This window comes from Molossus molossus, unplaced genomic scaffold, assembly GCF_014108415.1.
Source record: "Molossus molossus isolate mMolMol1 unplaced genomic scaffold, mMolMol1.p scaffold_m16_p_20, whole genome shotgun sequence".
Taxonomy (NCBI): domain Eukaryota; kingdom Metazoa; phylum Chordata; class Mammalia; order Chiroptera; family Molossidae; genus Molossus; species Molossus molossus.
The window spans coordinates 31,048,677-31,074,668 of NW_023425356.1; the positions used below are offsets into that span (position 1 = coordinate 31,048,677).

At 41.3% G+C, this 25,992-nt stretch overlaps 2 protein-coding genes across 5 annotated transcripts in view; both read right to left on the reverse strand.

Moving 5' to 3' along the window:
- Window positions 1–2,337: 2,337 nt before the first annotated feature.
- TMEM81 (transmembrane protein 81) lies at window positions 2,338–3,117 on the reverse strand. Its single transcript, XM_036273685.1, has one exon. The coding sequence runs from the start codon at window positions 3,115–3,117 to the stop codon at window positions 2,338–2,340; it is 780 nt and encodes a 259-aa protein (XP_036129578.1).
- A 1,555-nt stretch (window positions 3,118–4,672) lies between these two features.
- RBBP5 (RB binding protein 5, histone lysine methyltransferase complex subunit) overlaps window positions 4,673–25,992 on the reverse strand; it is a 34,880-nt gene continuing 13,560 nt past the window's right edge. Inside the window, exons 4-14 of one of the 4 annotated variants that reach the window (XM_036272953.1) lie at window positions 20,600–20,740; window positions 19,653–19,815; window positions 17,974–18,083; window positions 16,832–16,951; window positions 16,596–16,749; window positions 16,427–16,498; window positions 14,946–15,063; window positions 13,731–13,800; window positions 13,066–13,295; window positions 12,080–12,271; window positions 4,673–6,506 (exon numbers count right to left, since the gene is read on the reverse strand). In XM_036272953.1, the coding sequence (XP_036128846.1) occupies window positions 6,478–6,506; window positions 12,080–12,271; window positions 13,066–13,295; window positions 13,731–13,800; window positions 14,946–15,063; window positions 16,427–16,498; window positions 16,596–16,749; window positions 16,832–16,951; window positions 17,974–18,083; window positions 19,653–19,815; window positions 20,600–20,740 (1,399 nt within the window). In that variant the 3' untranslated portion in view covers window positions 4,673–6,477. Of the gene's footprint in view, window positions 6,507–12,079; window positions 12,272–13,065; window positions 13,296–13,730; window positions 13,801–14,945; window positions 15,064–16,426; window positions 16,499–16,595; window positions 16,750–16,831; window positions 16,952–17,973; window positions 18,084–19,652; window positions 19,816–20,599; window positions 20,741–25,992 lie in introns of those variants that run through there. The other 3 variants (XM_036272954.1, XM_036272955.1, XM_036272956.1) reach the window with 3 other exon arrangements.

Sequence of the window (25,992 nt, forward strand, 5' to 3'; positions counted from 1 at the left end):
CGGAAAACAGCCGAGTCGGGTCTGGAGAAAGAAAAGTCCCAATGTGGGCCGAGACATCTTGTACTGGAAAGCAAGGGCATACTCGAAGTCAGACGAGATCACATCTGAAGGACACAAGAGCTGGCTTGAAGGGACTCTTACTGGCCAAAACTGGGGACAATGTGGACATCAGAAACATGACAGCAGTGGTGGACTATATATAAGTTGCTGAAGAAAAAGGAGAGTCCATTGAGACCTCAAAAGCAAAGAGTGAAAGAGTAGCTCTTCTTTACAGAAAACTGCAGGCTAATAAGTACAGAAACGATGAATTTAGAGAATCACTCTTTTGCAATCCCCAACACTGCAATAAGGCAAGGATCGTGAATGGCTTCCAAAATGTTTGTGAACATTTTTGGGGAAACCAGATCATCACAGAGTATTATCTCACAGATTAATTACAAAAGGAAAATATATCCTGGGGTGGGCAAAAGTAGGCTTACGGCTGTAATACACTAACACAAGAATAAGCTGTTTCGTGTCCTCACAACTGTAAACCTGCATCCGCACAGCCCTAAGCTGTCACCAGCGGGTCACCTGACGTCACGTGCCTCCGGGAGTGGTATGCCATCATTTACAGAGGGCTCTGGTCAAAGTGTTGAAGATTCGTTGCTCAGACCCTAATCATTAGGAAACAATGCAGACTGTGGGACACTATTCAAGACAACTGGCCTGCCTAGACTCTTCAGCTGAATCAAGGTCGCGAAGAACCTCGGAAATAGCAGGGGTTCTGTTGTACAATAAGGTGTAAGAGAATCAACCAAATGTAATATGTTAACCACCTTCACTTGATCCTGGATAAAAAATTAAATTAAAAAGCTCTAAGATTTCGGGGGGGGGGGGGGTCAAATGTATGTCAGATTAGGAACTGCTCCTTTCCTTAGACGTGAGGGCACCGTGGTCACACAGGCGGATCCCCCATGAGAAGGGGCACACGTCACGTAGGAATAAAGAGCCACAGTGTCTGGGACTAGCTTTCAAATGTTTCAGCAAAATCATCATTTGGAAAGATAATTGTGACACATGTTCCAAGTTGATGAATCTACTAGATAAAGAAAGGGTCTACGGGTATCACCAAACCTTTCAACTTTTCTACGGGTCTGACGTTGCTTTAAAATTAGAGAGAGAGGAAATCCTAGAGATCCATTGGCCACAACTGACACTGAATCAGCCTCTTCAGGGTTGGGGCTCAGGAATCTTACATAAAAGCTCATCCAGGTGGTTCAGACACAGCTAGAGAAGAGAACTAACCACTGGTCTTATTTCTACTTCCTCCTCTGGGACGAGAGAGAAGTGAAGGGAAGAAATGCTGCAACTGTCTCAGAGTTAGTTTGGCTGGGCCGAGAGCCTTTTCCCCGCCGTTTCCACGAGCCAATTATCTCAGGCGGTCTGCATGGCCTCTGAGGGCGTCGAGCCTGGATTTCCCACGGAGGGAGGCGCTCATCTTCCCTCCAGTGGCCTTGGCTGCTGTAAGAAACCAACGCACTCGGCCTTTCTGGGAACACAGGCTTCAGGGCACCGAAAGAGCCAGGAGAGAGCAGGGAGCAAGCCAGGGACTTCTCGGGGGAAACACCAGATGAAGACTCCGATGTCTCACCAGGAATCAATGCAACACTGAGCACAGAGGGTTCACCTGAGGAGTATGTGGTGGGGGGGGGTGGGGGGCACACGCAAATAAATTCTCAACACTTAATAAGGGTCTGCTGCCTACTAAGTCCGATGCCATGACTGACCTCGGCTCTGGTCCACGTGGGCCTGCACCCCACCACAGAGCCATGTGTTCAACTGTCTATTCTGAGGAACTTGAGGAAAAGGAAAGCCCACCTGCTTATGGGACAATTTAAACAAATCCAAGAACTTTCAAATGAAGAGTAGAAAAGATGATCTCCATACAGCTCCTGTCAATTATTTTTAATGAAGGAGAAAGTGTTTTCACTAGGAAAGCTATTAACATATTCTACATGACTACGCTGCTCAGAAGGGACAGGCGGGGAGCTCCCGAGTTGGCAAGGGCAGAACTGAGTGCGAGTGTGGAAACGACCTCCTCCCAGTGGCAGGGGAGACGCATGCAGTCAGGTTGCCCGGGTACCTATCGGGCAGGGAAGCTCAAGAGATCCACCTGGGACACAATCAGATTATTGCCATAGCAACCACGATGCTGCCTTCTCCACGTCCTCCACTCCATTGGCATGGGAAGCCCTCCCTCTTAGCTGATCCACAATCAGGCAGCCAGAACCCCACCCCCACCCCCACCCCGGGCAGCCTGGGCAGTCAGCCATTCAGGAGCAAGGCCTGTTCGGCCTAAAGGCTGGCTCTGCTGTAGATCACCCTCAGCCCACTGTACAAGACAACACCCACCAACACACAGCCGATCACTCCACTCGCGACTCCTATGCCCAAGGCTACAGCCACCTTCTTTTTCCATGGTGGACGGTGAGGGTTGACATAGCTATCTAGATTCACTTCCAGGCCCTCACTTATTAACCTCTGATCCTCAGTAAGGGACTGATGAAAATCCAGGTTCACCAAGTTAGGAGGAAGGACCCGCAGCCCAAAATAGAGCCTCTTGACGAGTCTGAAGTTTTTTAACAGCTGCACGTCACAGCGGTAGGTCCCCGAGTCATACTCCTGAGCAGATGTAAACTTCACAAAGTGGGCACGGGCTCGTAAGGGCTTGAAGAGCTCGTCATCAGTGGAGATGACACCCCGAGCAAGCCTCCAGGAGAACCAGAACGCCTCCTGCCCGATCTCCAGGATGTCTGAGCTCAGGCAGCTCAGCTCAAACTCCTTCCCTGTGAAAACGGTGAAGTGGAGCATCCCGCAGATCCAGTTGGTCAGACATTCCAAGCGCTGCGATTTGCACCTCCTTCTCACCCCGTCGGGGCCCACCTCACAAACCGTCTCCTCCTTGTAACCAAGGCCACAGGTGACAGTGCAGGTTGTGGCATTGACAGTAACTCTCCCCACAGCTTTCTGCAGCTTCTCCGGGATGGCCAGTGTTTTCGGTGAAGTCGCCACTAAAGGCAGACAGAAGGCCAGCAGCAGGTTTCCGAGGATAAAGCTTGTGGTCAAAGTCTTCATGTCTCAGTAGACATTTCACCACACTCAGCCAGCACCCCACGCCATCCCAGCTGAATCCTCTATGATATCATAACTCAATTCCTTCCAGCCTATCAGAAGACACGACGTGTGCGTTGTCAGTAGAACACTGCCACTCAGTAAGTCCAAGCCCCGTCCTTGTTAGCAGGTGAGGCCCCAAGGCAGGGGAAGGTCACACTGCTGCGGGGGTACCATCTCTGCTGGTCAATGCCCACCTTACCAGTCTTCATTCTTCCCCCATTCTCTTAATGACTTTAAACCCACCTCTTGGGAAGACAAAGACTTCCGAACCTGAAGCGAACTTCCAAATCACCTCAAACTCACCAAAGCTAGACTTCTCACTCTTTCCCCTCCCCACCAAATTGTGGGGTCTAATTCAAAGGGTTTCAAAACCCCAGCTAAATCTGACCAAATTAAAAATCAAACACATCTTAAAAGAAAGTGAGGATTAACTTGAATTAAGTTACTGACTTTCAATGCTCCTAAACCTTCTATAAAAAGAATTAAGAACTCCGGACTAGAAGGCAGATGACATCCTTCCTGAATTTCTATTTCACATTCCTTCTTTGTAAATTAAAACCTTCCTGCCTGTTTCAAGAAAATCATTTTGAGCACCAAATGATGACGTGCACGTGGAAATACTTTGTAAAGGGTGAAACATTGGTCCTGTGTGAGGACTTCTAAATAGAAATTAAAATTCATGAAGACAGGGGCCAAGAGAGGCCTTTAGACTCCACAAGCGTTTACCAGCAAGGTAGCCAATACTAACGGGAGCTCCTCTCCACCTTCTGGGCACTGCTCCTTCCCGAGGGCACCGGAGGTATTTTCTGGAGAGGATGCATAGTTCTCCCAGCCTTTCGGCCGACTCCCTCCCCTCTGTAGCACAGAGGACTCACCGTTCACTTGGGCCAGTGTTGCTAGGAAACAGCTATGATGTCAAAGATGGATTCTCAAGTCACATAACAGAAAAGATTAATAAGTAAACACTCAGATTTGATGATTAAAATCAAAGGCTTAAATGGACTTTATGAAACATCTTATTGTTTAGGGGACAGTGAGTATCCAATGGGTTCTAGAGCTATTGAATCTGGGGGGGGGGGTTAGGGGAGGCTGGTAAAGAGGAATTAACTGTCCTTATGAGTTTTAAAACGCTCCTTGGAAGGCAAGAAGCTCCTCGCATGGGTTTGTATAACCTGCAGAATACCTCTGAGCACTGGGGCCTCTACCAAGTGGCTACACACACTTATACTGAATTTAAAAATTTGAAGAGATCATTCCTAGATAATCTTTTTGATTCACACCGTTTGTTTGACTTGTTTATGATCTTGTCCAGAGGCAGAAACCTGGGCCACCTGCACAGTCCCTCCAGCTCCGTGTTTCCACAGAGAAAGAGCCACCACCAGTGGAGCAAGCTGCCTGTCCTGCCAGGCACAGCCAGGTGGCGGGTGTTTCAGGAGTGATGAGGGCCTACAAACAAGCATCTACACCTGTTCTTTAATAAACATCCGATTTTATTTACAAAGCTTTAAAACTTCAGCAAGAAGTACCCAAGGCTAAGTCTCGTCTTGTACAAAACTACAGAACATTAAAAAACAAAAGGAAGGGGGGATGCAAAAGGGAAGAAGAGAAAATGCTTGCATTGTACAAATTAAGAAAATCACACTGATGGACAGGGACTTTAGGAGCTGAGAAAATTCCAGAAGCATACACAGTTATTAGGAGCTGCTGCCAGAAACCCTCGTGTCACACAGTCTGCCCACTACCGCCGAGTATGACAGAGAGACATGGAACGGAAGTTTTCTGCAAGCGAAAATATGTCAGCGAACCACCTACTAATCTCAACCACTGGTCCGAGATGAAATATGAAACGAAATTCACAAAATGAGAATTCGAGGGAAAAGCAGTGGCATCTAACAACGTAGACACGTTGCAACTGACGCAAGGAGAGCTCTTCAACTACTGAATATTTTGGTTCAAAACGATGGAGTAGGACAAAGAGGCGTATTGATGTGTTCTACTTTGATTTCTATCCGAAAATCCAAAAGGCAATCAACTCGCTTGGATACCTATAGGAGCACCCACCAGCTGACAGACATCTCACAATAACCTCTCGGAAACACTGTGAAAATGCTGACCCGGGAAAAGCACTTCTGGTCAGCTAGAAGCTCTCCTCAGACACCACCCCCCCCCCCAACCTGGTTTCTTTACTCTGGATTTTCAGAGAATTTCAAACATCTAATGTACACATCCATCCAATCTGCTACTTTTTATATAAAAGAACAGCAAAAGCAAAATGTAAAAAAATTTTAAAAAGCTAAGCAACCTTTCATAGAAAGGAAGTGACGGAAACGTCATAAGAAAAGGAGCTCGGATACAAGGAGGGAAAATGTGATGACCGATGGAAGACCAGAGAGCCACAGGCAATGATAAAAAAAATCTCGTTACTTCATCTGTGATTTGAACTGTTGCTGCTGCTTTGATTTTGGACGGCTTTACTGTCGTCACTGCATAGATTCCCCCACCCCAATAAAAAAGAAGCCTGTCGAGACACCTTACCTTGGTTTCCATTTCTGGAAGCCCACATAAGTAAAGTGATATAAACTACTTACTGATGAGCCTTGCTGGAGATGGATGAAACTAGCTACCTTAAAAAAAAACATGATTAATGAGAATGAATCAAACTGGAGGGAACATACAGTGAAAGAAAAACAAAAACCTCTTACAGCCCAGCTTGAGCAAAACGGGGTCCATTAGGAAGAGGGGGCCCTCCTCATCGTTCTTCCCTTTCTAAAGATGTCAAGTGTTTCAAGCACCTTCTTGTTTGCCCATCCTTTGTACACAGCATGGAGATCTAGGAGGTATCTGGTGAGAGGGTAAGTTTCAGAGTGGAAAAATATGCAACAGAAGTTTTCCAAGGAAGCCAGTAGCAGAATTTCAGATAAGAACAAGTCACTCAAGGACACACACTGAGAACAGGAGACAGGAGACAGGAGATAGGAAATGACAGGCCAATGATGCCGAGTACAATAAAATTAGATGAGCAAAACAGGTATCTTTTCTCCAGCAACGTAACTCAGTATTAAAGTTTAAATGAGTCAAACTCCCATTTGATGTCTTCACAAATCCTCGTTCCTGAGAGCCTATTTGGACTTATGCTTGAAAGGGAAGGGACATATACTCTTCTTTCATAATTCACTTCTTCATTCAAACATAAAATTCACTCCTTCTACCTCCTGGGTGAAGCAGAGGCATTTGTTTTAAATTAAAGTCCATTCAAATGGCTGAACAGTGTCCAGGGGCCACATGATGGAAAAGTGGGGAAGAACGAAGCACTTCGGATCTTCACAACAGTTCAGAGATTGCTCCCCCTGCTGAAAGAACAGACACAGAAAAATTTCTCTTACTGTCAATTCAACCAGTGACTTACAAGAACAGAAACACTGATGGATGCTGAATGATCATGACGCGCACACATGGGCTAAGAATCCCCCCTTCAAGTTAAAACCAACTCCAACTCCCACTTACTCTTCTTCACTGAAGCAACTATCCAAAACCCAAACCTCTACCCCATACTTTCTCAGTACTGCCCCAAAGGGCAAAAAAAGCAAATGATCAGTTCTACACATTTTCTAGGCTGCTAATTAACAATTCTCCAAGGTGTTAACAAATACTGCTTTATAACCCAAAAAGTGCAATAAGTAAAGGAAATTCTAGGGTAAGACATCTTCAAATCTTTCATATATTTGACTGACTGAGTCACTCAATGACTAACAGTGAGCAACACACCCTTTCCCAAGCACCCCTTTTCCTAAGCGACATTCTCATCACCTCAGAATTCCAAATATGATGAAATGTTAATGAAAACTAATGTTGACATTTCTATGGGCCAACAACTGATCAATACACAAAATCCTCAATAGTAAAATCAAATGAACACTTTCCTGATTATTCCATAGAAGCTGTTCAACCTCTGAGGAACATCCTTAAATGGGTTGCTGTGAAATATTAACTAGGAAGTGTAAAAAGAGAACAAGGTGAAGACAATCCTCCCAGATGTCATTGGGAATGGGGGAGAACATGCCACTTGAAGGTAAAATGGTTAAAAAATAATTGCCCGAGTTATGGAAGAAAAGTGCCCATTTATAAACTTTGCTGTTAACCTGATTTTTAAAGTAAGAATTAAAGCACAAATAAAAATGGGAAATAAAAATATATCCCCATCTGCCTGAGAACAGACTGAAATGATACTCTCCTGGATGATACACTGTCAACAATCAGATCTAAACTTTATATAGTTCAGTAAGATAAAAGGTTATTTAGTACCTGTTATGCAGATCTCTCTCAACAAAAACATAATAATTAATCTCGAGTTTATTTTTTTTAATCTTGAGATAAAAGAAATCTAAGCCACTTAACACTTTAAGGTTAGTTTTGCTGCCTGTCCCCTTGGGTACCTGACCAATCTAGTTTTAACAGTTTAAAAACAAACATAACATTGACATTTTAAGCCTAAATCGTGAGAGAAAAACCAAAACCGGATCAATCACGCTATTAGCAAGACAAGATACACAGAAACAGCAGCATAAGAGAAGACCTCCAGGCTATTTCAAGTCTGCTGCAAGGATATGTATTATTTAGTTGCAACACAGAGGCAATCTACAGTAACATAAAATTCAGCTCAGGATGAATGGCTACTACTGGTATCTTCCAATAGCAGCCCAAACCCGGGGCAGCCTAAGAAAATACTGGATACTGATTTTTGTTGGTAATCCTTCCCCAAGGATATTTTCTCCAGCCTTTTTTTTTTTTAGAGAGTGGAAGGGAGGGAATAAAGTGGGGGAGGGAGAGAGAGAAAGAGAGAGAGAGAGAGAGAGAGACATATCAATCAGTTGCCTCCCACAGGCATCCTGACCAGGGCCAGGAATCAAACCTGCAACTCAGGTGTGTGCCCTTGACCAGGAATCAAACCCGGGCCCCATGCTCTAACCACTGAGTCACACTGGCCAGGGATGGATATTGATTTTTAACTATTACCTTAGTCAGCTAATAAAACCACAAAAGAATGAGAAAGAATATCCAAATTGTCATTTTAGCAGAAATTCATAAATTAGTCTTTGACGGACTGACATGATATTTTAAAAAGCGAAGAAAGGAATAAACATCCTCAGTCACTACCACGCATTCAAACAGTCAGAGATTTGGTAGGTGGTTCAGAGGCTGGGGTAGTGAGCAGGCCAAATGCAGGGAAATCTCCCCATGTGTGTCCACTCCCGGAAGCGGCCCCTCTGTTCATTTTGGTCATTGCCACCCCCATCAGATCCAAGAGCACACCAATTCTTTCATGCCCACCATCTCATGAGGCCTTTAGACCACATATGCTAACAGACCACAACTTTGTCACAATTGCTACCGACGTTTACTGCCAAGGAGCCCTAGTTCTTGGGCAATCCTTGAGCAGTCAAGGACTGTCCTCTGGAGAGTATCTAATAAAGTCATTGTGCCATGCTGATCTGGCCTTTCCAAAAAGTCCCAGCGTGGTCACCCTCACCGAACTTCACTGATGGGTCCTCCCTCATCACAGAAAGTATGTCTTCATGGATATTGGTTCACTGGTGCTATCCAATACTAAGGAGCTGTGTGATAGGAAAGAATTTTCTGTAGTCCTAGATTTCAGAGAGGAGATATCTCAATGGTGGTCTATGTGTCTTCCAAGCTCCCCCTGAAATGCACAATGTCCTGTTGCAACATGGAACACATGCTAGCAGCTTTGTCAGGGCTAATCAGGGCGTACCAAAGTTTCTTCAGTAACTGATGAACTGCAGAAATTAACAGAGTTTTCTCACTTGAGCAGTAACAGCTGACATCTATAATCCTGCCTTCAACACTTTCTCTGTAAAACTAGGGCATTTGGGGGGAGGGGAGGTCCACAAAACCTTGAATCTACACATATAAACCTCAGGCTGAACTAATTTTGGGGGTGTGTGTGTGGTCACTGCACAGGGGCCATGCTAATCTCTCATCGTTCCAATCTCAGTATATGTGCTGATGAAGCAAGCACCCGAACTGCCTCAGGCATTCTGGATCAGTTTTCATTTTTTAATATCTGGTAGAAATCAGCAATGACTGTATGCCGCTTTTTTTTTTTTTTTTGAGAATCTCCAAGGTGTGGAAGAACATGAAACTCAAATGCCAGAATTTGTACCTCTGTGGCTTTGGCAGACCATGTGAAAATCAACAGCCTGTGCCAGCCAGCCTGTGCTTGCCCTAGGCCCTCCAAGCTGACCATGGCATTGCCCGAAAAATCCCCCACAAAAAATATGATGGGTTGTCCTGGAACTGAGACTTCTGCTAGAGTTATCTGTAACCTCATCTCACCATTCTCCTCCAGATTTCCAGCCATCACAAAGACCTTAACCCAACTGTGGCTAGTCTATAAAGCTGGATGCAGCTTCTGAGAAAGTCTTGGAACCAAATCACAACCCCTTTAAGATTTCCTAATGATCCTGTCCTTCAGAGAACTCTGGGTAAGTTTAATCTGGCCCTTTCAGTTTTGACGCTTCCATTCAGGTAAAGGTCAAGGCACCAAGGCCAGAGAAGAAAGAGGAAAACAGGCAGAAGGAAGCCTAGACTACATGGGTAAGTACACATGCATGCAGTCAGAAGTTGGTGAAATGTTTGCAATAATTAATGCAGTTCTGTCTGTGTGTTGTCAGAAAATGTATCATCACCCGGCTTTATCATATGAACGTCTCCTCCAGTTCTTTCAAAGAGTAAAGCTGTTAAAATAGATGCATCTATTTAAGGTTGATCAATTCAAGTGCCCATCAAAAATAATGTAGAAAATAAAAATCCAGTTTGGGGGGGGTGTCAATGGGGGAAAAAAGAAAGGGATATCTGTAATACTTTCAACAATAAAGATTAATTTTTTTTAAATCCAGTTTGAAGCACCCTGCTATTTCGAGATACAGGTTCTAGCCTTTGATGACACCAGTGCCTCATTTAACCTTGTCAGCAAAGTGAGTGGGAATCAATTCTACGAGGCCCTTGGTAAAGACCATCTCAAAGGAGCTTGGAAATGATGACTTGTACCAATACTAAAATATGTTGTCTACATGTCGTTCAAAATTTCACTGAAAACTACACTCAGTATTTTGAGAATTTTAGTGAATAAAAAGGCCCATTTCTTTAAGGCTGAGTAAATCTCCCAACATTCTGACTCTGCCCCAGACGTCTGTGGAGCACAGCTGGGAACACTGCTCGCACACTGCACGGTGGGCACCAGCAGCACCTCACGGTGCCTTTGCAGAGACCCAGCTTGGCAAATGCCAGAGATATTTAGCTACTGTTAGTGACCACATCAACTAAAATTAAAGTTGAAATCACTGTATTATAGAGAGAAAAATGTGAGTTTTTAAAACTTTAAATGGTTTATTTACCATACATTTACTATTACAAAGTAAATGATTAATTACAGACAGGTTTTGAAGGAGCTAAGAGACTACGTCCCAGAACATTTCAATTAATTCAGTATGTTTGGCCACATTTTAAATCATTCTGAAGCACTTCGGCTCTTTGGGCCAGAAAAATCTATTTACATCTTAAAATGTGTTTCTGCTGTAGTAGCATCAGTTTGTGCAAGAAGTGGGTTAAGAATCATTTTTATTTAATGAGCCAGTTCCTGATCTGCAACCTCTGTTGGCGATACCCATATAACTCCTACAGACTATGTTAAAGTACATACAGACAGAGCCTTAGGTGGACCAGATGTGTAGGTGGTAACTGATTATCGGTGAAGCACCATAAATGTTGTTGTTGGGGAGAAAAGGTGACGTTCAGTGGTATACTGTTGGGCTGTGAAAAACTGAAGTCTAGCTAATCTGAGGCAGAATACTCAAACTTCAGCCTCTCTGCAGAAGAGAACCCATGAGCACAGTGATGAACTGACTTAGGGTGTAAACAAGGGTTCTGTTTCACATTCCAGGGCGACCACATCATCACAATTACATTAACGCACCCACACTGAAATGTTAAGGCAAGGGGGAGAAAACCTGAATACAACCAGCCTTTTTATCAGTCCAGCCTCTGAGTCTACTGACCTAGCCACAGAAAACTGAGAGTACTGTATTAACTAAAGTAGTGTTTGTATATAAAATAAAAAGTTTCGAAAACCCAATAATAATTGAATAGAACTGGATTTTAATTTAATTACTAGTTTCTAAACAAGAGACCATTTAGTCCAGAGTCACAAATATTTGATAGAAAATGGAAACTGTTCTCCCACCCCCCAATAAAAATTCCTCCATCATATAAAAGTGAGAAAACTCAGTAAGTTGCAAAAGGCTTAAGTGTTAAGAAGCTACAGAGATACTGCAGTTTCTGTCTTTTTGGTAATCTCGTTTAAAAAAAAACAAAACACAACAAGTCATCTTTTTTATCATGATGGTACTACCAACACCTTCATTATTGCTTCTAGACTACGGACAGAAAAAGCTCTGGGATTTGAACAATTTGGAGAGAGAGAGAAACAGAGAGAGAGACAGAGAGAGAGAGAGAGACAGACAGACAGACAGAGAGACAGAGAGAGAGAGAGGAAAGCAGCCACAGTTACATAGTCAGGGGCTGTATAAAGCTAGTAACTCTGGTTATCTATATGGCTCTTTCATTTGAGGCAAAACAAAACATCTAAGAGCAAATACAGATGAAGGAATGAATTAATTAGGGGTTGTCACCCCTTTTTGGGTCACGAATTGCTATAGGCATCTTCCCCACAAATATTCACACAATATTCTGCATATAACATCTGCCCTTGTTGGAAGTTTATAACTCAGAGAATATGTGCCGCTTGGAAAAGGAGGAAGGAAGGAAAGATGCTGCAGGTACGCGGAGTCGGGCTGCACAAAGCAAGGCCACAGAGCACCAGACAGTGCTCCCAATGTGTCCTTACCTGGCAAGGGCTGGCTGGGTTCCGCCTGCACTTTACCCTTCGCTGATCCTTCCAGAGGTAAACCTCTGTCCCCTTTGTAGAGTTTCGGTTTAAATGGAGAATCTTTCTCTTTACCTTTTGATCCTTTAGGCCGGCCTGCTTGCTTCTTCTTGGATTTGCCATCCCCCTTCACACCCAGTAGTGGATGGACTTCTGTAAAAGGACGAACAGGCATGGAAAGGAATCCATACACCACCAGTCCCCTCACCCCAACTGAGCACACGGCATGCCTCCTATTCATGAGAAAACAATGTTGTCCTTGTGTGCCAGATCCACTAATACAAGGAGAAAAATTTGCTTTATTATTTATAAAACTATATCAAGAATGGCCATTAACTGAGAAATAGTTGCTCGGCCAAAGGGCACACAGAGCCTACGTGGTTTGCACCAAGCCGCAGCAGCTCTAAACTGAAAAAGTAGCTGAAGGACACACTGACACTGCACACACCAAGGCAGAACAGGAATGCACACATCTACAAGGTCATGTGAGAACAGAGAAATGGGCTTTGGAATTAGAGACCAGGGCAAGAACGTTGACTCAACCACGTGATTATAAAGGCTTCCAGAGTCAGACTGTAAAAAGTATGTAGGAAGAAAGAAAAGATTGTTCAAGTCTGACTTGTACTTTACCACCTAATAAAATCTGGGGGGGGGGGGGGGAGTGCGACGGCGATGGGAATGGGGGCATAATGAAACAAACTCTGAGCCAGATGTCAGAAGACTTAGAGTGTGCCGTCATCTTAGGCAAAGTACTAAAGGCAGAATCTCCCCATTTTGAAAGAGAAGTGAAAACACATGAAATCATTACAAAGTTGTAAACCACCATAAAAAAGGCTCATAGGAAAATTCCTTTAAGGTAAAAATCCCCAAAGCAGGAAGTTACCGGAGTGTGCTGGAGAGTAAGAAGTGGCGTCTATCGGGCCGCAGAGAGAACATGCAGCTCTTACCATCATTTGGTACTCCTTGAAGTTCTATGTTGGTTGTTTTGGGTTTCTTCTTAGGTGGCTGGGACCCATCTGCTGACGACTGCCTCTTCTTCTCTGAACTAGCCCCTTCATCCATCAAGGAAGTTTGAACTGCATCCGGTGGGGGACCATAAGGATTTTCTTCTGGGTCTTCTACCTCAGGGGCAATGGGTAAATATAATAGAGCCTTTGAATCTTCCAACTCTTCATCACTATTTGGAACGAGATCAGACAAGGGATTGGAAAAAAGAGGAGACAGATGCTTAAACCAATAACCCTTCCTCTAGGACAGAATCACCTATATTAACCATAAGCAGTATGTATGGATCTAGAACTTTAAGAAAGCCAATATGAATTAAAGGAAATCAGATACATGATTAATAAAATCTGTAGTAAAATTAAATGGCATAAATGAATTATTTCAGTTTAAGATTTTCTATCAGGGAGAAAGCTGCTTGTACACCAAAGCAGCTAGGGAGAACTGAGAAGGGCCAGCCAGGGAAAACTGAGAAGTAAAACACTAGACGATGAGAGCAAGGAAGAGGAGGAGGAGGAGGAGGAGGACGAGGAGGACAAGGACAGGGAGGAGGAGGAGGAGAAGGAGGAAGAGGAGGAGCCTGAGGCCTAGCCCCCCCGCGGTGGCTCACCTGCTACAGAAGGCAGCAATTGGGTCCACACTGGTGACATCTACTTCCTCGTCCTCAGCAGCATCAGCCCCTGCAGGACAGATACACAGCAGAGGTGTGAAAAATGCCAAAGTTTTTACTTGTAGCTTAATGATTTTCATAAACTAAAATTCAGGAAAAACAAAGGAGAAGAACCGAACAGTTCATTTTACTTTATCATTCAACAAATATGTGCTAAATTTCCACCAGATGCTAGGCACTGGGACTACAGTGATACCAGAAATTTGGGAACAATTCTTCAGTAAAAGTTTCATAGTCTAAGTGGGATCATTTCAATCCAACACAGTAAGTGCTACAATAAAGGTATGTTCAATGTGCTAAGTAGATGAGAAGGAGGAACAACTTATGTTCAAGCTTGGGAAGGCTTCACAGAAGATAACCAGTAATACCAATACAGTCCAGCACATGCTGCATTCCCGGTGGTCCTCCTAAAACACATGAGGTGTAAGTTATCTAGTGTTACAGAATAGGGACCTGATTCCCAACACCATCAAGGTGATCTGTGGCATTAATTATTCACTGACAGTGCCAACTGGGCAGTCTAAGCATCCACACACTCAAACCCCTACTAGATATAAAGCCCTGTGTTAGACACCATGGGGATAAAGTTAAATCTTTATTCTCAAGTAGTTTTCTACCTAGAAGTTCAGAAGACAGATAAAAATATCAATGATCATGACCATAATAGAAACCAACATCTGAATGCCTGTCACACCTGGGCAATATATGGAGTGCTTCAGATGAACCATCTCATTTGTTCCCCACAACTCTAAAAGACAGGTTCTTTTCTTACTACTATTATACAAAGGAGGACATTCGGTTTTAAAGAGTAAGTATTTTTCCCAAGACAGCATGACTCCAGAGCCCGAACTCTTTACCTTCACCTTACTGACAAAGGAGTGACAATACATGATACAGCTGAGCACCCAGCATGTGTGGGAGCTTTGCTAAGTGCTGCAGGTAAATCCTCATTTAATCATCTGTAATTAATCAGGAAATACAAGCAAAATGTTAAGAGAGCTTCTGAATCCTAGGAATAATGCCCATGTCAATTAAAAAAAGGTGACATTTTAAACTAAGTGATGAAATAAATTTTCAACATAAATTAAAAATGAATACTAAATAAAGTAATCATTTCTCCTTTGAGAAATACTATCTACAATTGAGGAATATTACCTGTCTGCTCCGGCTCACTCTTATCTTCATCTTCAATATCAAACTCTGATTCCCTTTCCTCATATTCTACATTTTCATCCAGCTCTTTGAAGTCTGGGGCAAAGGCGCTCCAATTTTCCTATGCCACAAACAAAATATACTCTGTAACTGTCTGAGAAAGCAACAGTCTGTCATCTAGACATTAATAATATAAATGAAAGATCTGAACATGAAAGCAACTTAGAATTCTGAGATCAAATTTGGTGGATAATAAAAATCAGGTATCTATAGGTTTTACTATATTGAAGTATTTCCTACCTTAAACATTCCAAGTTATTATTAACTATAGTTTTCATAAAAAACTGCCATCTTTAATCTTTTTTTAAAAATATTTTTTATTTATTGATTTTAGAGAGAGAGGAAGGGAGAGGGAGACAGAAACATGGATGAGAGAGAACATCGACTGGCTGCCTCCTGCCTGTCCCCACTAGGATCGGGCCCACAACCTAGGCATGTGCTCTGACTGGGAATCGAACCGGAGACCTCTTGGTGCATGGGTCCATACTCAACCAGTGAGCCACACCAGCTGGGCCCACCTTTAATCTTTTTAGGATGTAATTCTGAGGTAAAACCAATTCCAATTCCCACTTTTCTTTTCTTTTCTTTTTTTTTATCCTCACCCGAGGACATTTTTTCGATATTTTGTTCAGATAGAGTGGGAGGAAGGGAGAGAGAGAGAGAGAAGAGAGAAACATCGACGTGAAGGGACACATCGAGTGGTTGCCACCCACACGACCAACCAGGGCGGGGGACAAACTGCAACCAAGGTACGTGACCTTAGTGGAAATCGAACCTGGGTTTCTCTGGACCACAAGCCGACACTCTAACTGCTGAGCCAAACCGGCCAGGGCCCCACTTTTCTTCATTGAAGCAATAATCCGAAATCCAAACCTCTGCCCCACACTTTCTCAGTGCAGTGCTGCCCAAAGCCGAAAAGATAAAATGACCAGAGATCTACACATTTTCTAGGCTGCTAATTAACCACTGTCCAAGGTGTTAACAAATAATGCTTTATAACCCAAAAAGTGCAACAAGGGAATTCTAGGGTACGACATCTTCAAATCTGATTAAGAGTACACTGATTACAAACATAATTAAAGGCGTTCAATATAAAACCAAGATATAAAACAGAAACAAACTGAACTGAATATAAGAAAAGCAAAAGAAAAATCTATCTCAGATAAGAAATAGGAAAATGTAACAGAAAGTCCACTAGACTTCTCACTAAAAACAACTGGTAAACTGGCTAGGGCCCAAGACTGTCCCATCAAAATAAAGCGCTCTGAACCTATTTAATTAGGTTACAAGAACCATATGCAAAATAAATAAATAAATAAACAAACAAATAAATAAATAAATAAATTTTTAGCTTACTATTTATACAATTTTGATAAAAAGAAAGGTTTCTAGTTTCAAAGTAATTAAACCAGAAAAATACTTACTACTTGATTTTGTGCCCAGATAGATACCACTCCACTAGAAATGGATGCTATGATGGGTCGAACAGGATGCCACTAAATTTAATGAAGGAAAGAAAAATCAGTTCTAAGAATGAATCCAAGGTTTTTCTGTATTACAGAAGTAACAGCAGCAACCCCTCATTCTACTCACAGCTACATCCAAGAGGAGTTCTCCTCTTGTGCCATGGAGAATCTTCACCAGGTTGCCTATGCTCTTCTCCCAGATGTATAGGGCATGCTGCCGGGCTGAACCTGCCACTATGTATTCTCCATCCCCAGAGAAACAACATTTCTTCCACGGGGTCCTAAAGGTCAAAGAAAGTAACTAAGAACTAGAACCTCAGCCCATGTCATAAATCACATATTCTTTTAGGTTGTCATACACACCTATTTACCAAGTCCTGTAATTTTTGCATAGGTTCAGGCTCTCCGTCTCTTCCACAGGTTAAGATTTCTCTGCCATCATAAACTCTGATTATTCGATCTGCTGTGTTAATTAAAAAGCAACTACAGAAGGAGAAAAATGTCAACACCAGAGGTCAGGAATCTGTTTCCATTAACATTTTCTATTACAACCTGTTACTTAGAACAGTACCATAAACTGGGGAGGGATTGAGTGAAGATCTAAGTAATGAACTTGAATACTTATGCATCTACTTGTCACCTTCCAAACTAAAATTTAATTTGAAGTGAAAATGTGTTATATACTTCCTGTGTATCCTTGAACCTTGTAAGTGAAAACTAACAAACTAATCATCAGTATTGACTGAGATCCAAGACCTATAAATTGAAACCAGCTTGCTGAATTCACAAGGATACAGTTAAATGTATATAGATACTTCGTTTCTCTGCCCTGTTTTATACATAATATATTCTTCTTAATGAGTTCATAAACCATTTCAATTTCAAATCTTCCTTTTTAAAATTGTAATAATATTAGAAATTTGTCAAAAATGTATTATTTCACACCTTCTCCCAGACTTCACTAACCTTTTCTTAAAATAAGAGAATTTTGAACATGAATGTTCCCTAAGCAGGGACGGGGGTTCCTATATGAAATAGGATGACTGTTAACCTCTTTTGTTTGACAATCTATTTCTTCTTTTTTCTGTTGATATATCTACTTCTAGCTGGGTAACCAAACTTACCTGAAAAACATCTGAAATTGAAGGAGTAAATGGGCTTTATGTGAGTAAAGTGTATGTTCAGCTAGTAAGTGAATTCTGCAACATATAATCCAATTATAAGAGTAGCTAACCACATGCCAGGCATCTGGTTCTAAGCACACCTCACTCAGATATCCTTCCTATAAAGGAACTGCCTGATAACCTCCAGATAATGATATGTAAATGCTGGTTCAATGTAATAAACTTTATGAAGTTAAGAACCTGACATTGACAGATTCTAATAACTACTTATTAAGTAAACTTTTAAAAATTTAAGTATAATATACAGAAAAAGTGTGAATCTTAATGTATTTTTGCATTCCATTCAATTTTAAAACTGTCCCTAAAAAGATAAGGTCTTACCTCCCCTTCCGGGCAAACTCTATTGACTTAATGGCTGTGGTATTGCTTGTTCCAGTTGTTACTCTGAAGGAAGCAACAAGATCCTGAGAATCTGTTTTTAGGACCAAAATCTAAAGTTAAAAAAAAAAAAAAGTAAAAAGTAAGTATTCTGATAACTTGAAATAATTAGATCTGGCTTCTGTTTCTAAAACTGGGTGAAAATATAAATATCTTTATTTCACTTAATTCTTAACAGGAGAGCTTTTATTAATTCAGATGGAATGAGGTTACATTATTGGAAGAAATAAAATAATTCTGTAAAATAAATAAATAAATAAATAAATATCTTTATTTTCATGTTTTCAACCTTATTAACTCGTATTGCCTTTTACCTCTTCAAATAAAGGGATTAGTGCCTTAATCTATTCTTAAAGTATAATGTTTAGTGTTATTCACAATAATCAAAAAGTGGAAGCAACCCAAGTATTCATCAATAGATGAATGAATAAACAAAATGTAGTATATACATACAAATGAAATATTATTCAGCCTTGAAAAGGAGAAAGTCTGGCACATGTTGAGAGCATGGATAAATCTTAAGAACATTATGCTAAATGAAATAAGCCAGTCACAAAAAGACAAATACTGTATAAGTCCACTTATGTGAGGTACCTAGAGTAGCCAAATTCATAAAGACAGAATGACAGTTGCCAAGGGCTGGGGGTACCAGGGTAGCAAGGAATAGGAAGTTACTGTTGAATGTTTTGCAAGATGAAAAGCATCCTAGAGATAGCTGGTGGTGATGGGTGCACAACAATGTGAATGTACTGAATACTAATTAATGTACATGTAATGGTTAAGGTGGTAAATTTTATGTTGTGTGTACTTTATATGTTTTTTACTACAATTTAAAAAATCATCACTTTCTAACATAGCCATTAAATTATACTAGTCCATGTGCCCCAGTCAAAAAAAAAAAATCAAGGTGCCTGACAGAACTACAAACTCTAGGCTTAAAAGAGACCTTAACATTCACCTAACATGACTTCTATTTTTAATTCTCACTCAAAGGTATTTTTTCCCATTGATTTTTTTTTTTAAGAGAGAGTGGAAGGGAGCGGGGAGGGAGGAAGACAGAGAAAGGGAGAGGGAGAGAGGCAGGGAGAGGGATAGAGAGAGATTGATGTGAGAGAGACATATTGATTGGTTGTCTCTAACATGCGCCCGGCAATCCAGGTACATGCCCTTGACTGGGAATCAAACCTGCAACCCTTCAGTGCACAGGCCAACGCTCTAACCACTGACCCACACCTGGCCAGGGCACCTATAACCTGACTTCTTACTCTACAAAACTGTAGGTTAAGCTGGCCTGAATTATACAATATTTACCTAACTAGGTATTTTCATCAGCAGTACTCCATTTTATATGACTTTTAAATTTTAAAATTTAGTAATGGTCCTTCATTAGTAGCATCCAGTAAAGCTCCTTCCATCTTTTTCTAGGCCACATAATCTCTGACCACTCTAAATCCAAAGAACAGACATTATTAAGCATGACACAAAAACAGGCTACCTTTGCCATGGGCAGGAGGCATGCTTCGTGTGGGTTTAAAAAAATGTCAAAGGAAATAGCACAAGTACACATGAAATGAGCAAAGCACAGGATGACTAAGGTGTATTTTGCTGGCTTCTAGGCTTACCTTGCCTTTTGCATTTCCTGTATAGATATATTCCCCTCGCCTATCAAAAGATGCAACCACGTTCAAGTCAGAGTCATCGTCTACCGGCAGAACAACATGTTTGGAATCTGAAAGGGTCAACATGACAGGAGCAGATTTCATGGGACACACGAGAACCTTGTTCCTGTTTAAAAATATGAATAGTACATTGGCTATTGCTTTGGTATCAGACGGTTGATTCCCTTGCCGTTCTCCTTGATCCCTGTACACTACCCTCACCGACTCTTCTGGCCCAAGCAAACTGAATATGGTGAAAAAGCTTAAAATCTAAACGTCTAATAATAGAGAAATGACTGAGTACAGTTATAAGATTCTACCATGACAAAATAAAATGTAATCACTAAAAATGAAAAGGTAGCGAACTACTAAAATATGTATGAAATAGAGTAAAAAACAAAATACTGATTAAAACCATAAAAATACATATTTATGTACATATAACATGCATATCCATGCTTTGTGAGCTATAAAGCATTATATAAGAACTTTTATACGTAAAGAGAACTTGACTAAGAGAGAACCAGAGAAATGCAGACAGTTACGTCTGCGTAATGGAATGATGAATAACTTTCCTAAATGTAGTTTTAATACTGAACGATTTCCCTTACTAAAGAAATTCAAATAATGGGGGGGAGGGGGGGCAGGTCAAAGACTAGTTATTATATTTATTCCTGCCTTTGCCCATTTCCCAAGTACAAATTTTGGCCAGCTTTTAACTACAGAATAACACTCTCTTTGAAGTCTATTTAGTAGAGCCAACCTAGACAGAAAGACCTTTCATGTGGAAGGTCTAAAGAAATGTGTGCACTTGCCTCCTAAAATCTTAAACTGAAATTGTCACGAGCCTGGAGCTAATCCGTATAGAATTAGACCCCACCCCAGGAAAGAGTAGCTCAGATTAAACATACTGATCTCGTGGATGATACTGGACTTTTAAGATGGGTGAAGGGAATCGAAACCTCTGGTCGCAGTCTCCTGAAAGAACATCCCACTGTGACACTATGTTATCAGTGGAAGCACTCACGAGCTTATGACCATCTCGACTCCAGCTGAGAAGAAAAAAGGGTAACTTAGCACAAAGTATATCATACCACTCTTATGGACAAAAATGCATGAGTCATACATACTGTCCTAATTGCATGGGTCAATAACATTTCTTTTTAAAAACATATACTCAAATCCACAACAGGCTTTCCCAACTAAGCAATAAGAATGTTTTCATGACATTTTCATATCTAGTAACAGAAGCTCCTAAAAATTCAAAATAACATTACAAGTGGCTCTGTAAAAGAACATACTCAAATATTTTAGTTTACAATCAGTGAGCCCTTAAGTATTAATGTAACAAAAAACAGTTTTTTTCCTTGGGGGTGGGAGGGAGTATCTGAGCTTTCCAATTACTCCTGAAGTAGCACCTTCAGAGCATAAACAAAGTAATAAAGATAAATATCTGTTACTTAGAATAATTAAGAAAGGAATTAATTCCTCCTGTTAACTACAGCTAACTATCCTGGACATTATATATATATAAACAAACAGAGAAAGACTCTGAAAGGCAGAGAGAAGACAACTGGCCAGAGACTGCAGGATAGGAGAAATGACACAATAGCTCCTTGGATGCTCTATTTGCCTCCTATGTGCCGGACGTCCAAGACCAGGTGATGGAGAAGCCAACAACACAGTAATACCAATGGACACACACACACAAAGGGTGAAGAGCCAGCTCTCTCTGGCTGAAGGACCAAGAAAGGACAAACCAGAGAGAGAAAAAACATTTAGACAATAATCACTCTACTTAAGCAACCACCATAGAATAAACTGAAACCCCAGTCAACAAGGTCTAAATAGAGCATCTAGACTTCCACTATTGCCTAGTTACAGCAAAGCACCCTTTCCCGCTAACTGGAGTCAGGGAAAGCTCAGTGGAGAGCCACTTTCATACCCACCAGTCAGTGATGAGGACCCTGCCGCAGAGGCACAAGGCACTTCTACCTTTCCCAGCCAGGACAGCATCACCCTGGAGGCCCAGTGGGGAGCCTGAATTTCCAACATAATTTAGCCAAATGAGGAACTTGGACTTCTAACCCATCTGGCAATAACAAGATGGTGCTTTCCCTTCCCTCGGGTGCAGTACCAGAGGAGCTCTGATAAAACACAGGATTTCTTACAACACAACACCCAAATGCCCAAGTTTCAAATAAAAAAGTTTCAACAGAACAAAGACAATTTCAACTTGAATGAGAAAAGACAATCAACAGATACTAACACTGTATCTTTGAGATGACAAAGACATCAGAATTATTTAAATGCAGCCATCATAAAAATGCTTCAATAAGTAATTGCAAATATGCTTGAAACAAATAAAAAAACAAAAAGTCTCAGCAAAGAAACAGAAGATACAGAGAAGAAGAACTGATATGGGAACCTTAGAATTGAAAATTATAATAACTAAAATAAAAAACTCAGAGAAGAATTCAGCAGCCAATGAAGAAGAAAGAGGAGCCCTGGCCAGTTTGGCTCAGCGGTTAGAGCGTCGGCCTGCGGTCCGGAGAGACCCGGGTTCGGTTCCCGCTAAGGGCACGTACTTCGGTTGCAGTTGGTCCCCGGCCCTGGTTGGTCGTGCGGGTGGCAGCCACTCGATGTGTCCCTTCACGTCGATGTCTCTCTCTCTCTCCCTTCCTCTCTCTCCCTCCCACTCTATCTGTACAAAAAATGGAAAAATATCCTCGGGTGAGGATAAAAAAAAAAAGAAGAAGAAAGAGGAGAGAATCGGTACATAGAATAAAATAAAAAATTTCCAATCTGAACAACAGGGAGAAAAAAGACTGGGAAAAAAAAAAAAAATAGAGCAGAGCCTCACAGACCTGTGGGACTGCAATGAAAGATCGAGAGCCGTTATCATCAGAGTCCTTGAAGGAGAGAAAAAAGAACGGGGCTGCAAAGTATTTTAAGAAATACTGACAGAAAATTTCCCAAACATGGCAAGATATAAAACCCACAGATTAAACCTCAAATTGGATGAGCACCAAGAAATTTACTCCAAGACACAGAGACAAACTTCTGAAAACTAAAAACAAAGATATCTTTTTTTTTTTCATTCAGCCAAAGAGATTTATTGGGGGTGGGGGTGAATTGCAACCCAGAATGTGCAGCTAAGGCCAGCCCGGTGGAGGTTTCTGTTCAAAGGACAATGGAGGAAGTCTAAAGAAAAAAAATCTTGAAAACATTGAGAAAAAACACCATACCTATGGAGTACGATTCACATGACAGCAGATTTCTCATCAGAAACCACAAAGGTCAAAATGAAGTGACATATCTTTCAAGGGCTGAAAGAAAAGAACTGTCAACCCAAATTCTACAACCAGTGACAATACACTTCAGGAACAAAGAGGTAAATCAAGACATTTGTCACTAGCAGACGTACCCTAAAAGAATAGCTTAAGGAAGCTCTCTAAACAGAAAAGAAATGATAAAGGAAGAAAGTTAGAACATCAGGAAGAACAATGAAAAGAGTAATAATATCAGTAAATGGATTTGACATATGAAGCAAAAATCACAATACTGTCTTATGTGGGTCTCAATGTATATGAAGGAAATATTTAAGACTATTTAATACAATTATATTATAAACAAAGGAGGGTAGCCCTGGCCGGTTTGGCTCAGCGGTTCGAGTGTTGGCCCAAAGACTGAAGGGTCTTGGGTTCGATTCCCAATCAAGGACACATACCTGGGTTGCAGGTTCGATCTCCAGCCTTGGTCAGGGTCCTGTGGGAGGCAACCAATTGATGTGTCTCTCTTACACTGATGTTTCTCTCTCTCTCCCTTCCACTCTCTCTAAAAATCAATGGAAAAATATCCTTGGGTGAGGATGAACAAAAAGCAAAAACAAAGGAGGGCAAAAGGAGGTAAAGTTTCTTACACTTCACTTGAACTGGTAAAATGTCAGTAGATGGTGATACGTTTTGTATATGCAATATAATACCTAGAAACTACTAAAAAACTAGAGATATCCTAAAAAATACTACAGATGGCCCTGGCTGGTTTGGCTCAGCGGTTAGAGCGTTGGCCCACGGTCCGGAGAGACCCAGGTCCGGTTCCCGCTGAGGGCACGTACCTCGGTTGCAGTTTGTCCCGGCCCTGGTTGGGTTGTGCGGGTGGCAGCCACTTGATGTGTCCCTTTCACGTCAATGTTTCTCTCTCTCTCTCCCTCTCTTTCCTCCCACTCTATCTGAACAAAAAAAATGGAAAAATGTCCTCCGGTGAGGATAAAAAAAAAAAAAACTACAGATGAATCAAAATGGAATTCTAAAATGTGTTCAAGAAACCCACAGGAAGGCAGGAAAAATAAAACAGAGAACTTAAAAACAGAAAAAACAAACAAACCCAAACCAGCATTTATCCAAATTTTGCAACAAAGGAGGAAGAGTTGCTATTGAAGACTTAGCAGGCAATATACCTCCGAGGTTAAGAACATAGGCTCAAGAGTCAGACATGCCTGGACATTACCACTGTCCAGCTGTTTGATCTTTGGCAAGTTACATAACCTTTCAATATAACTTCAATTTCCTCACCTATAACATGGGAACAATAATAGTTATACCCACAGAAGACTGTTGAGAGAATTTAAATTAGTACATATAAAACTCTTAGTCCAATGCTTCACATAAGAATGAGGGTTCAAAAACCATTAGCAATTCTTTATATCAGTGAGAAGATAAATGTATCCCCAGACTCAGGACCCGAGGGACAGAAGAAGGCAGGGCAAAATGAAGAAGTGAATATAGAGGGATTAAGTTCAAGCCTGCATACAAAAGGACCCTGGCACCTCTTCCACCAGCTCTAGCACACTTAGTCATGCTTACCCCTGAGAATGCAATTTGAGGCTCCTTCTAGAGAATGTGAATTTTAAAAAGAAGAGGCCTACAGCCCTGGCAGGTATGCTCAGTGGTTAGAGCATCGGCCCATGCACCAAAGGGTCACAAGTGCCATTCCCAGTCATGGGCATGTACCTGGGTTGCAAGTTCAATCCTTGGCCCAGTCAGGGCTCATGTGTGAGGCAACTAATCAATGTGTCTTTCACATTGATGTTTCACTCTCTCTCTCTGTCCCCCTCCCTCCCTGCCACTCTCTCTAAAAATCAGTGGAAAAAGTATCCTCAGATGAGGATTAACAAAAAGAAAAAAAGAAGAGGCCTACAGATGCTGTAACTGTTAAAGGTTCACAACAAAAAAGCCAGCGGCCACCTAATTTCAGTAGGTGATGGGAAGGTAAGAGGGTGAGCTAAATGCACATACACTGTAAAAGAAAGTTCATGGGTAATTTCTAAAATTAACAAACCAGGAAAAAGTGACATATACATGTTATTTAGAAATATGAAAATATCAGAAAAAATACAAGTCCTTTAGGAGTGAAACAATACTGGGAGTAGGGAGAAACAACGGACAGTTTTGTTGCTGTTCTTGTAAGCGTTTTGGCACAATTTTACCATAGAATAGAATGTTAGCTATGATTCCATTTATTTATTTATTTATTTATTTATTTAAACACTTCTGTATTATATCTTTTGTCTTCACAGCAAGACTGTATTTCTGTTATAACAAAGAGAAATGTCATTTTAAAAATTAAATTATAAACAGAGGTAAAAACTGAGAGGTTCTCCCTTTAATAATAACAATTCTTTTCCTTTTTTTTTTTTTTTTTAATGTTTTTATTGATTTTAGAGAGAGGAAGGGAAAAGGGGAGAGAGAGAAACATCGATCATTTGGCCGGGGATCAAACCCACAACCCGGGCACGTGCCCCGACTGGGAACCAAACCGGTGACCTTTCAGTGCACAGGACGACACTCAACCAACTGACCACACTGGCTGGGGCAATAATAATAATTCTTCAATTCCAAATCCATAAGCTCAAGAATTATCCCCTGGCTCTGTAGCTTCAGTTGGTTAGAGCATGGTCCCAATGTGGCAAGCTGTGGGTCTGATACCCAGTCAGGACACATGTAAGAATCAACCAATGAATGCAACAACAAATCAATGTTTCTCTCTCTCTCGCTTGCTGAAAATAAATTTAAAAAGAAAAAAAAAAAGAATTAGGGATTATTATACTTTCTCACATCTGACAATTTTATTTCTTTCCAAAAGACAGATGAGTCTTTACTAAGTCTAATGTCTCAGAGTTTAAAGATCATTTAGTTCTTCTACCTATGACCCCCATCTACTGTTGAATTTCTTCTGTAGCATGCCCAAGAAGAGGGCAGCAAGCCCAAGCAGGGATAGTCCCAATGACAAATTCTTTCCTGAG

Bases quoted from the DNA above. Each gene is read 5' to 3' on its own strand.
- TMEM81 (XM_036273685.1), bottom strand. From the start codon at position 3,117: ATGAAGACTTTGACCACAAGCTTTATCCTCGGAAACCTGCTGCTGGCC.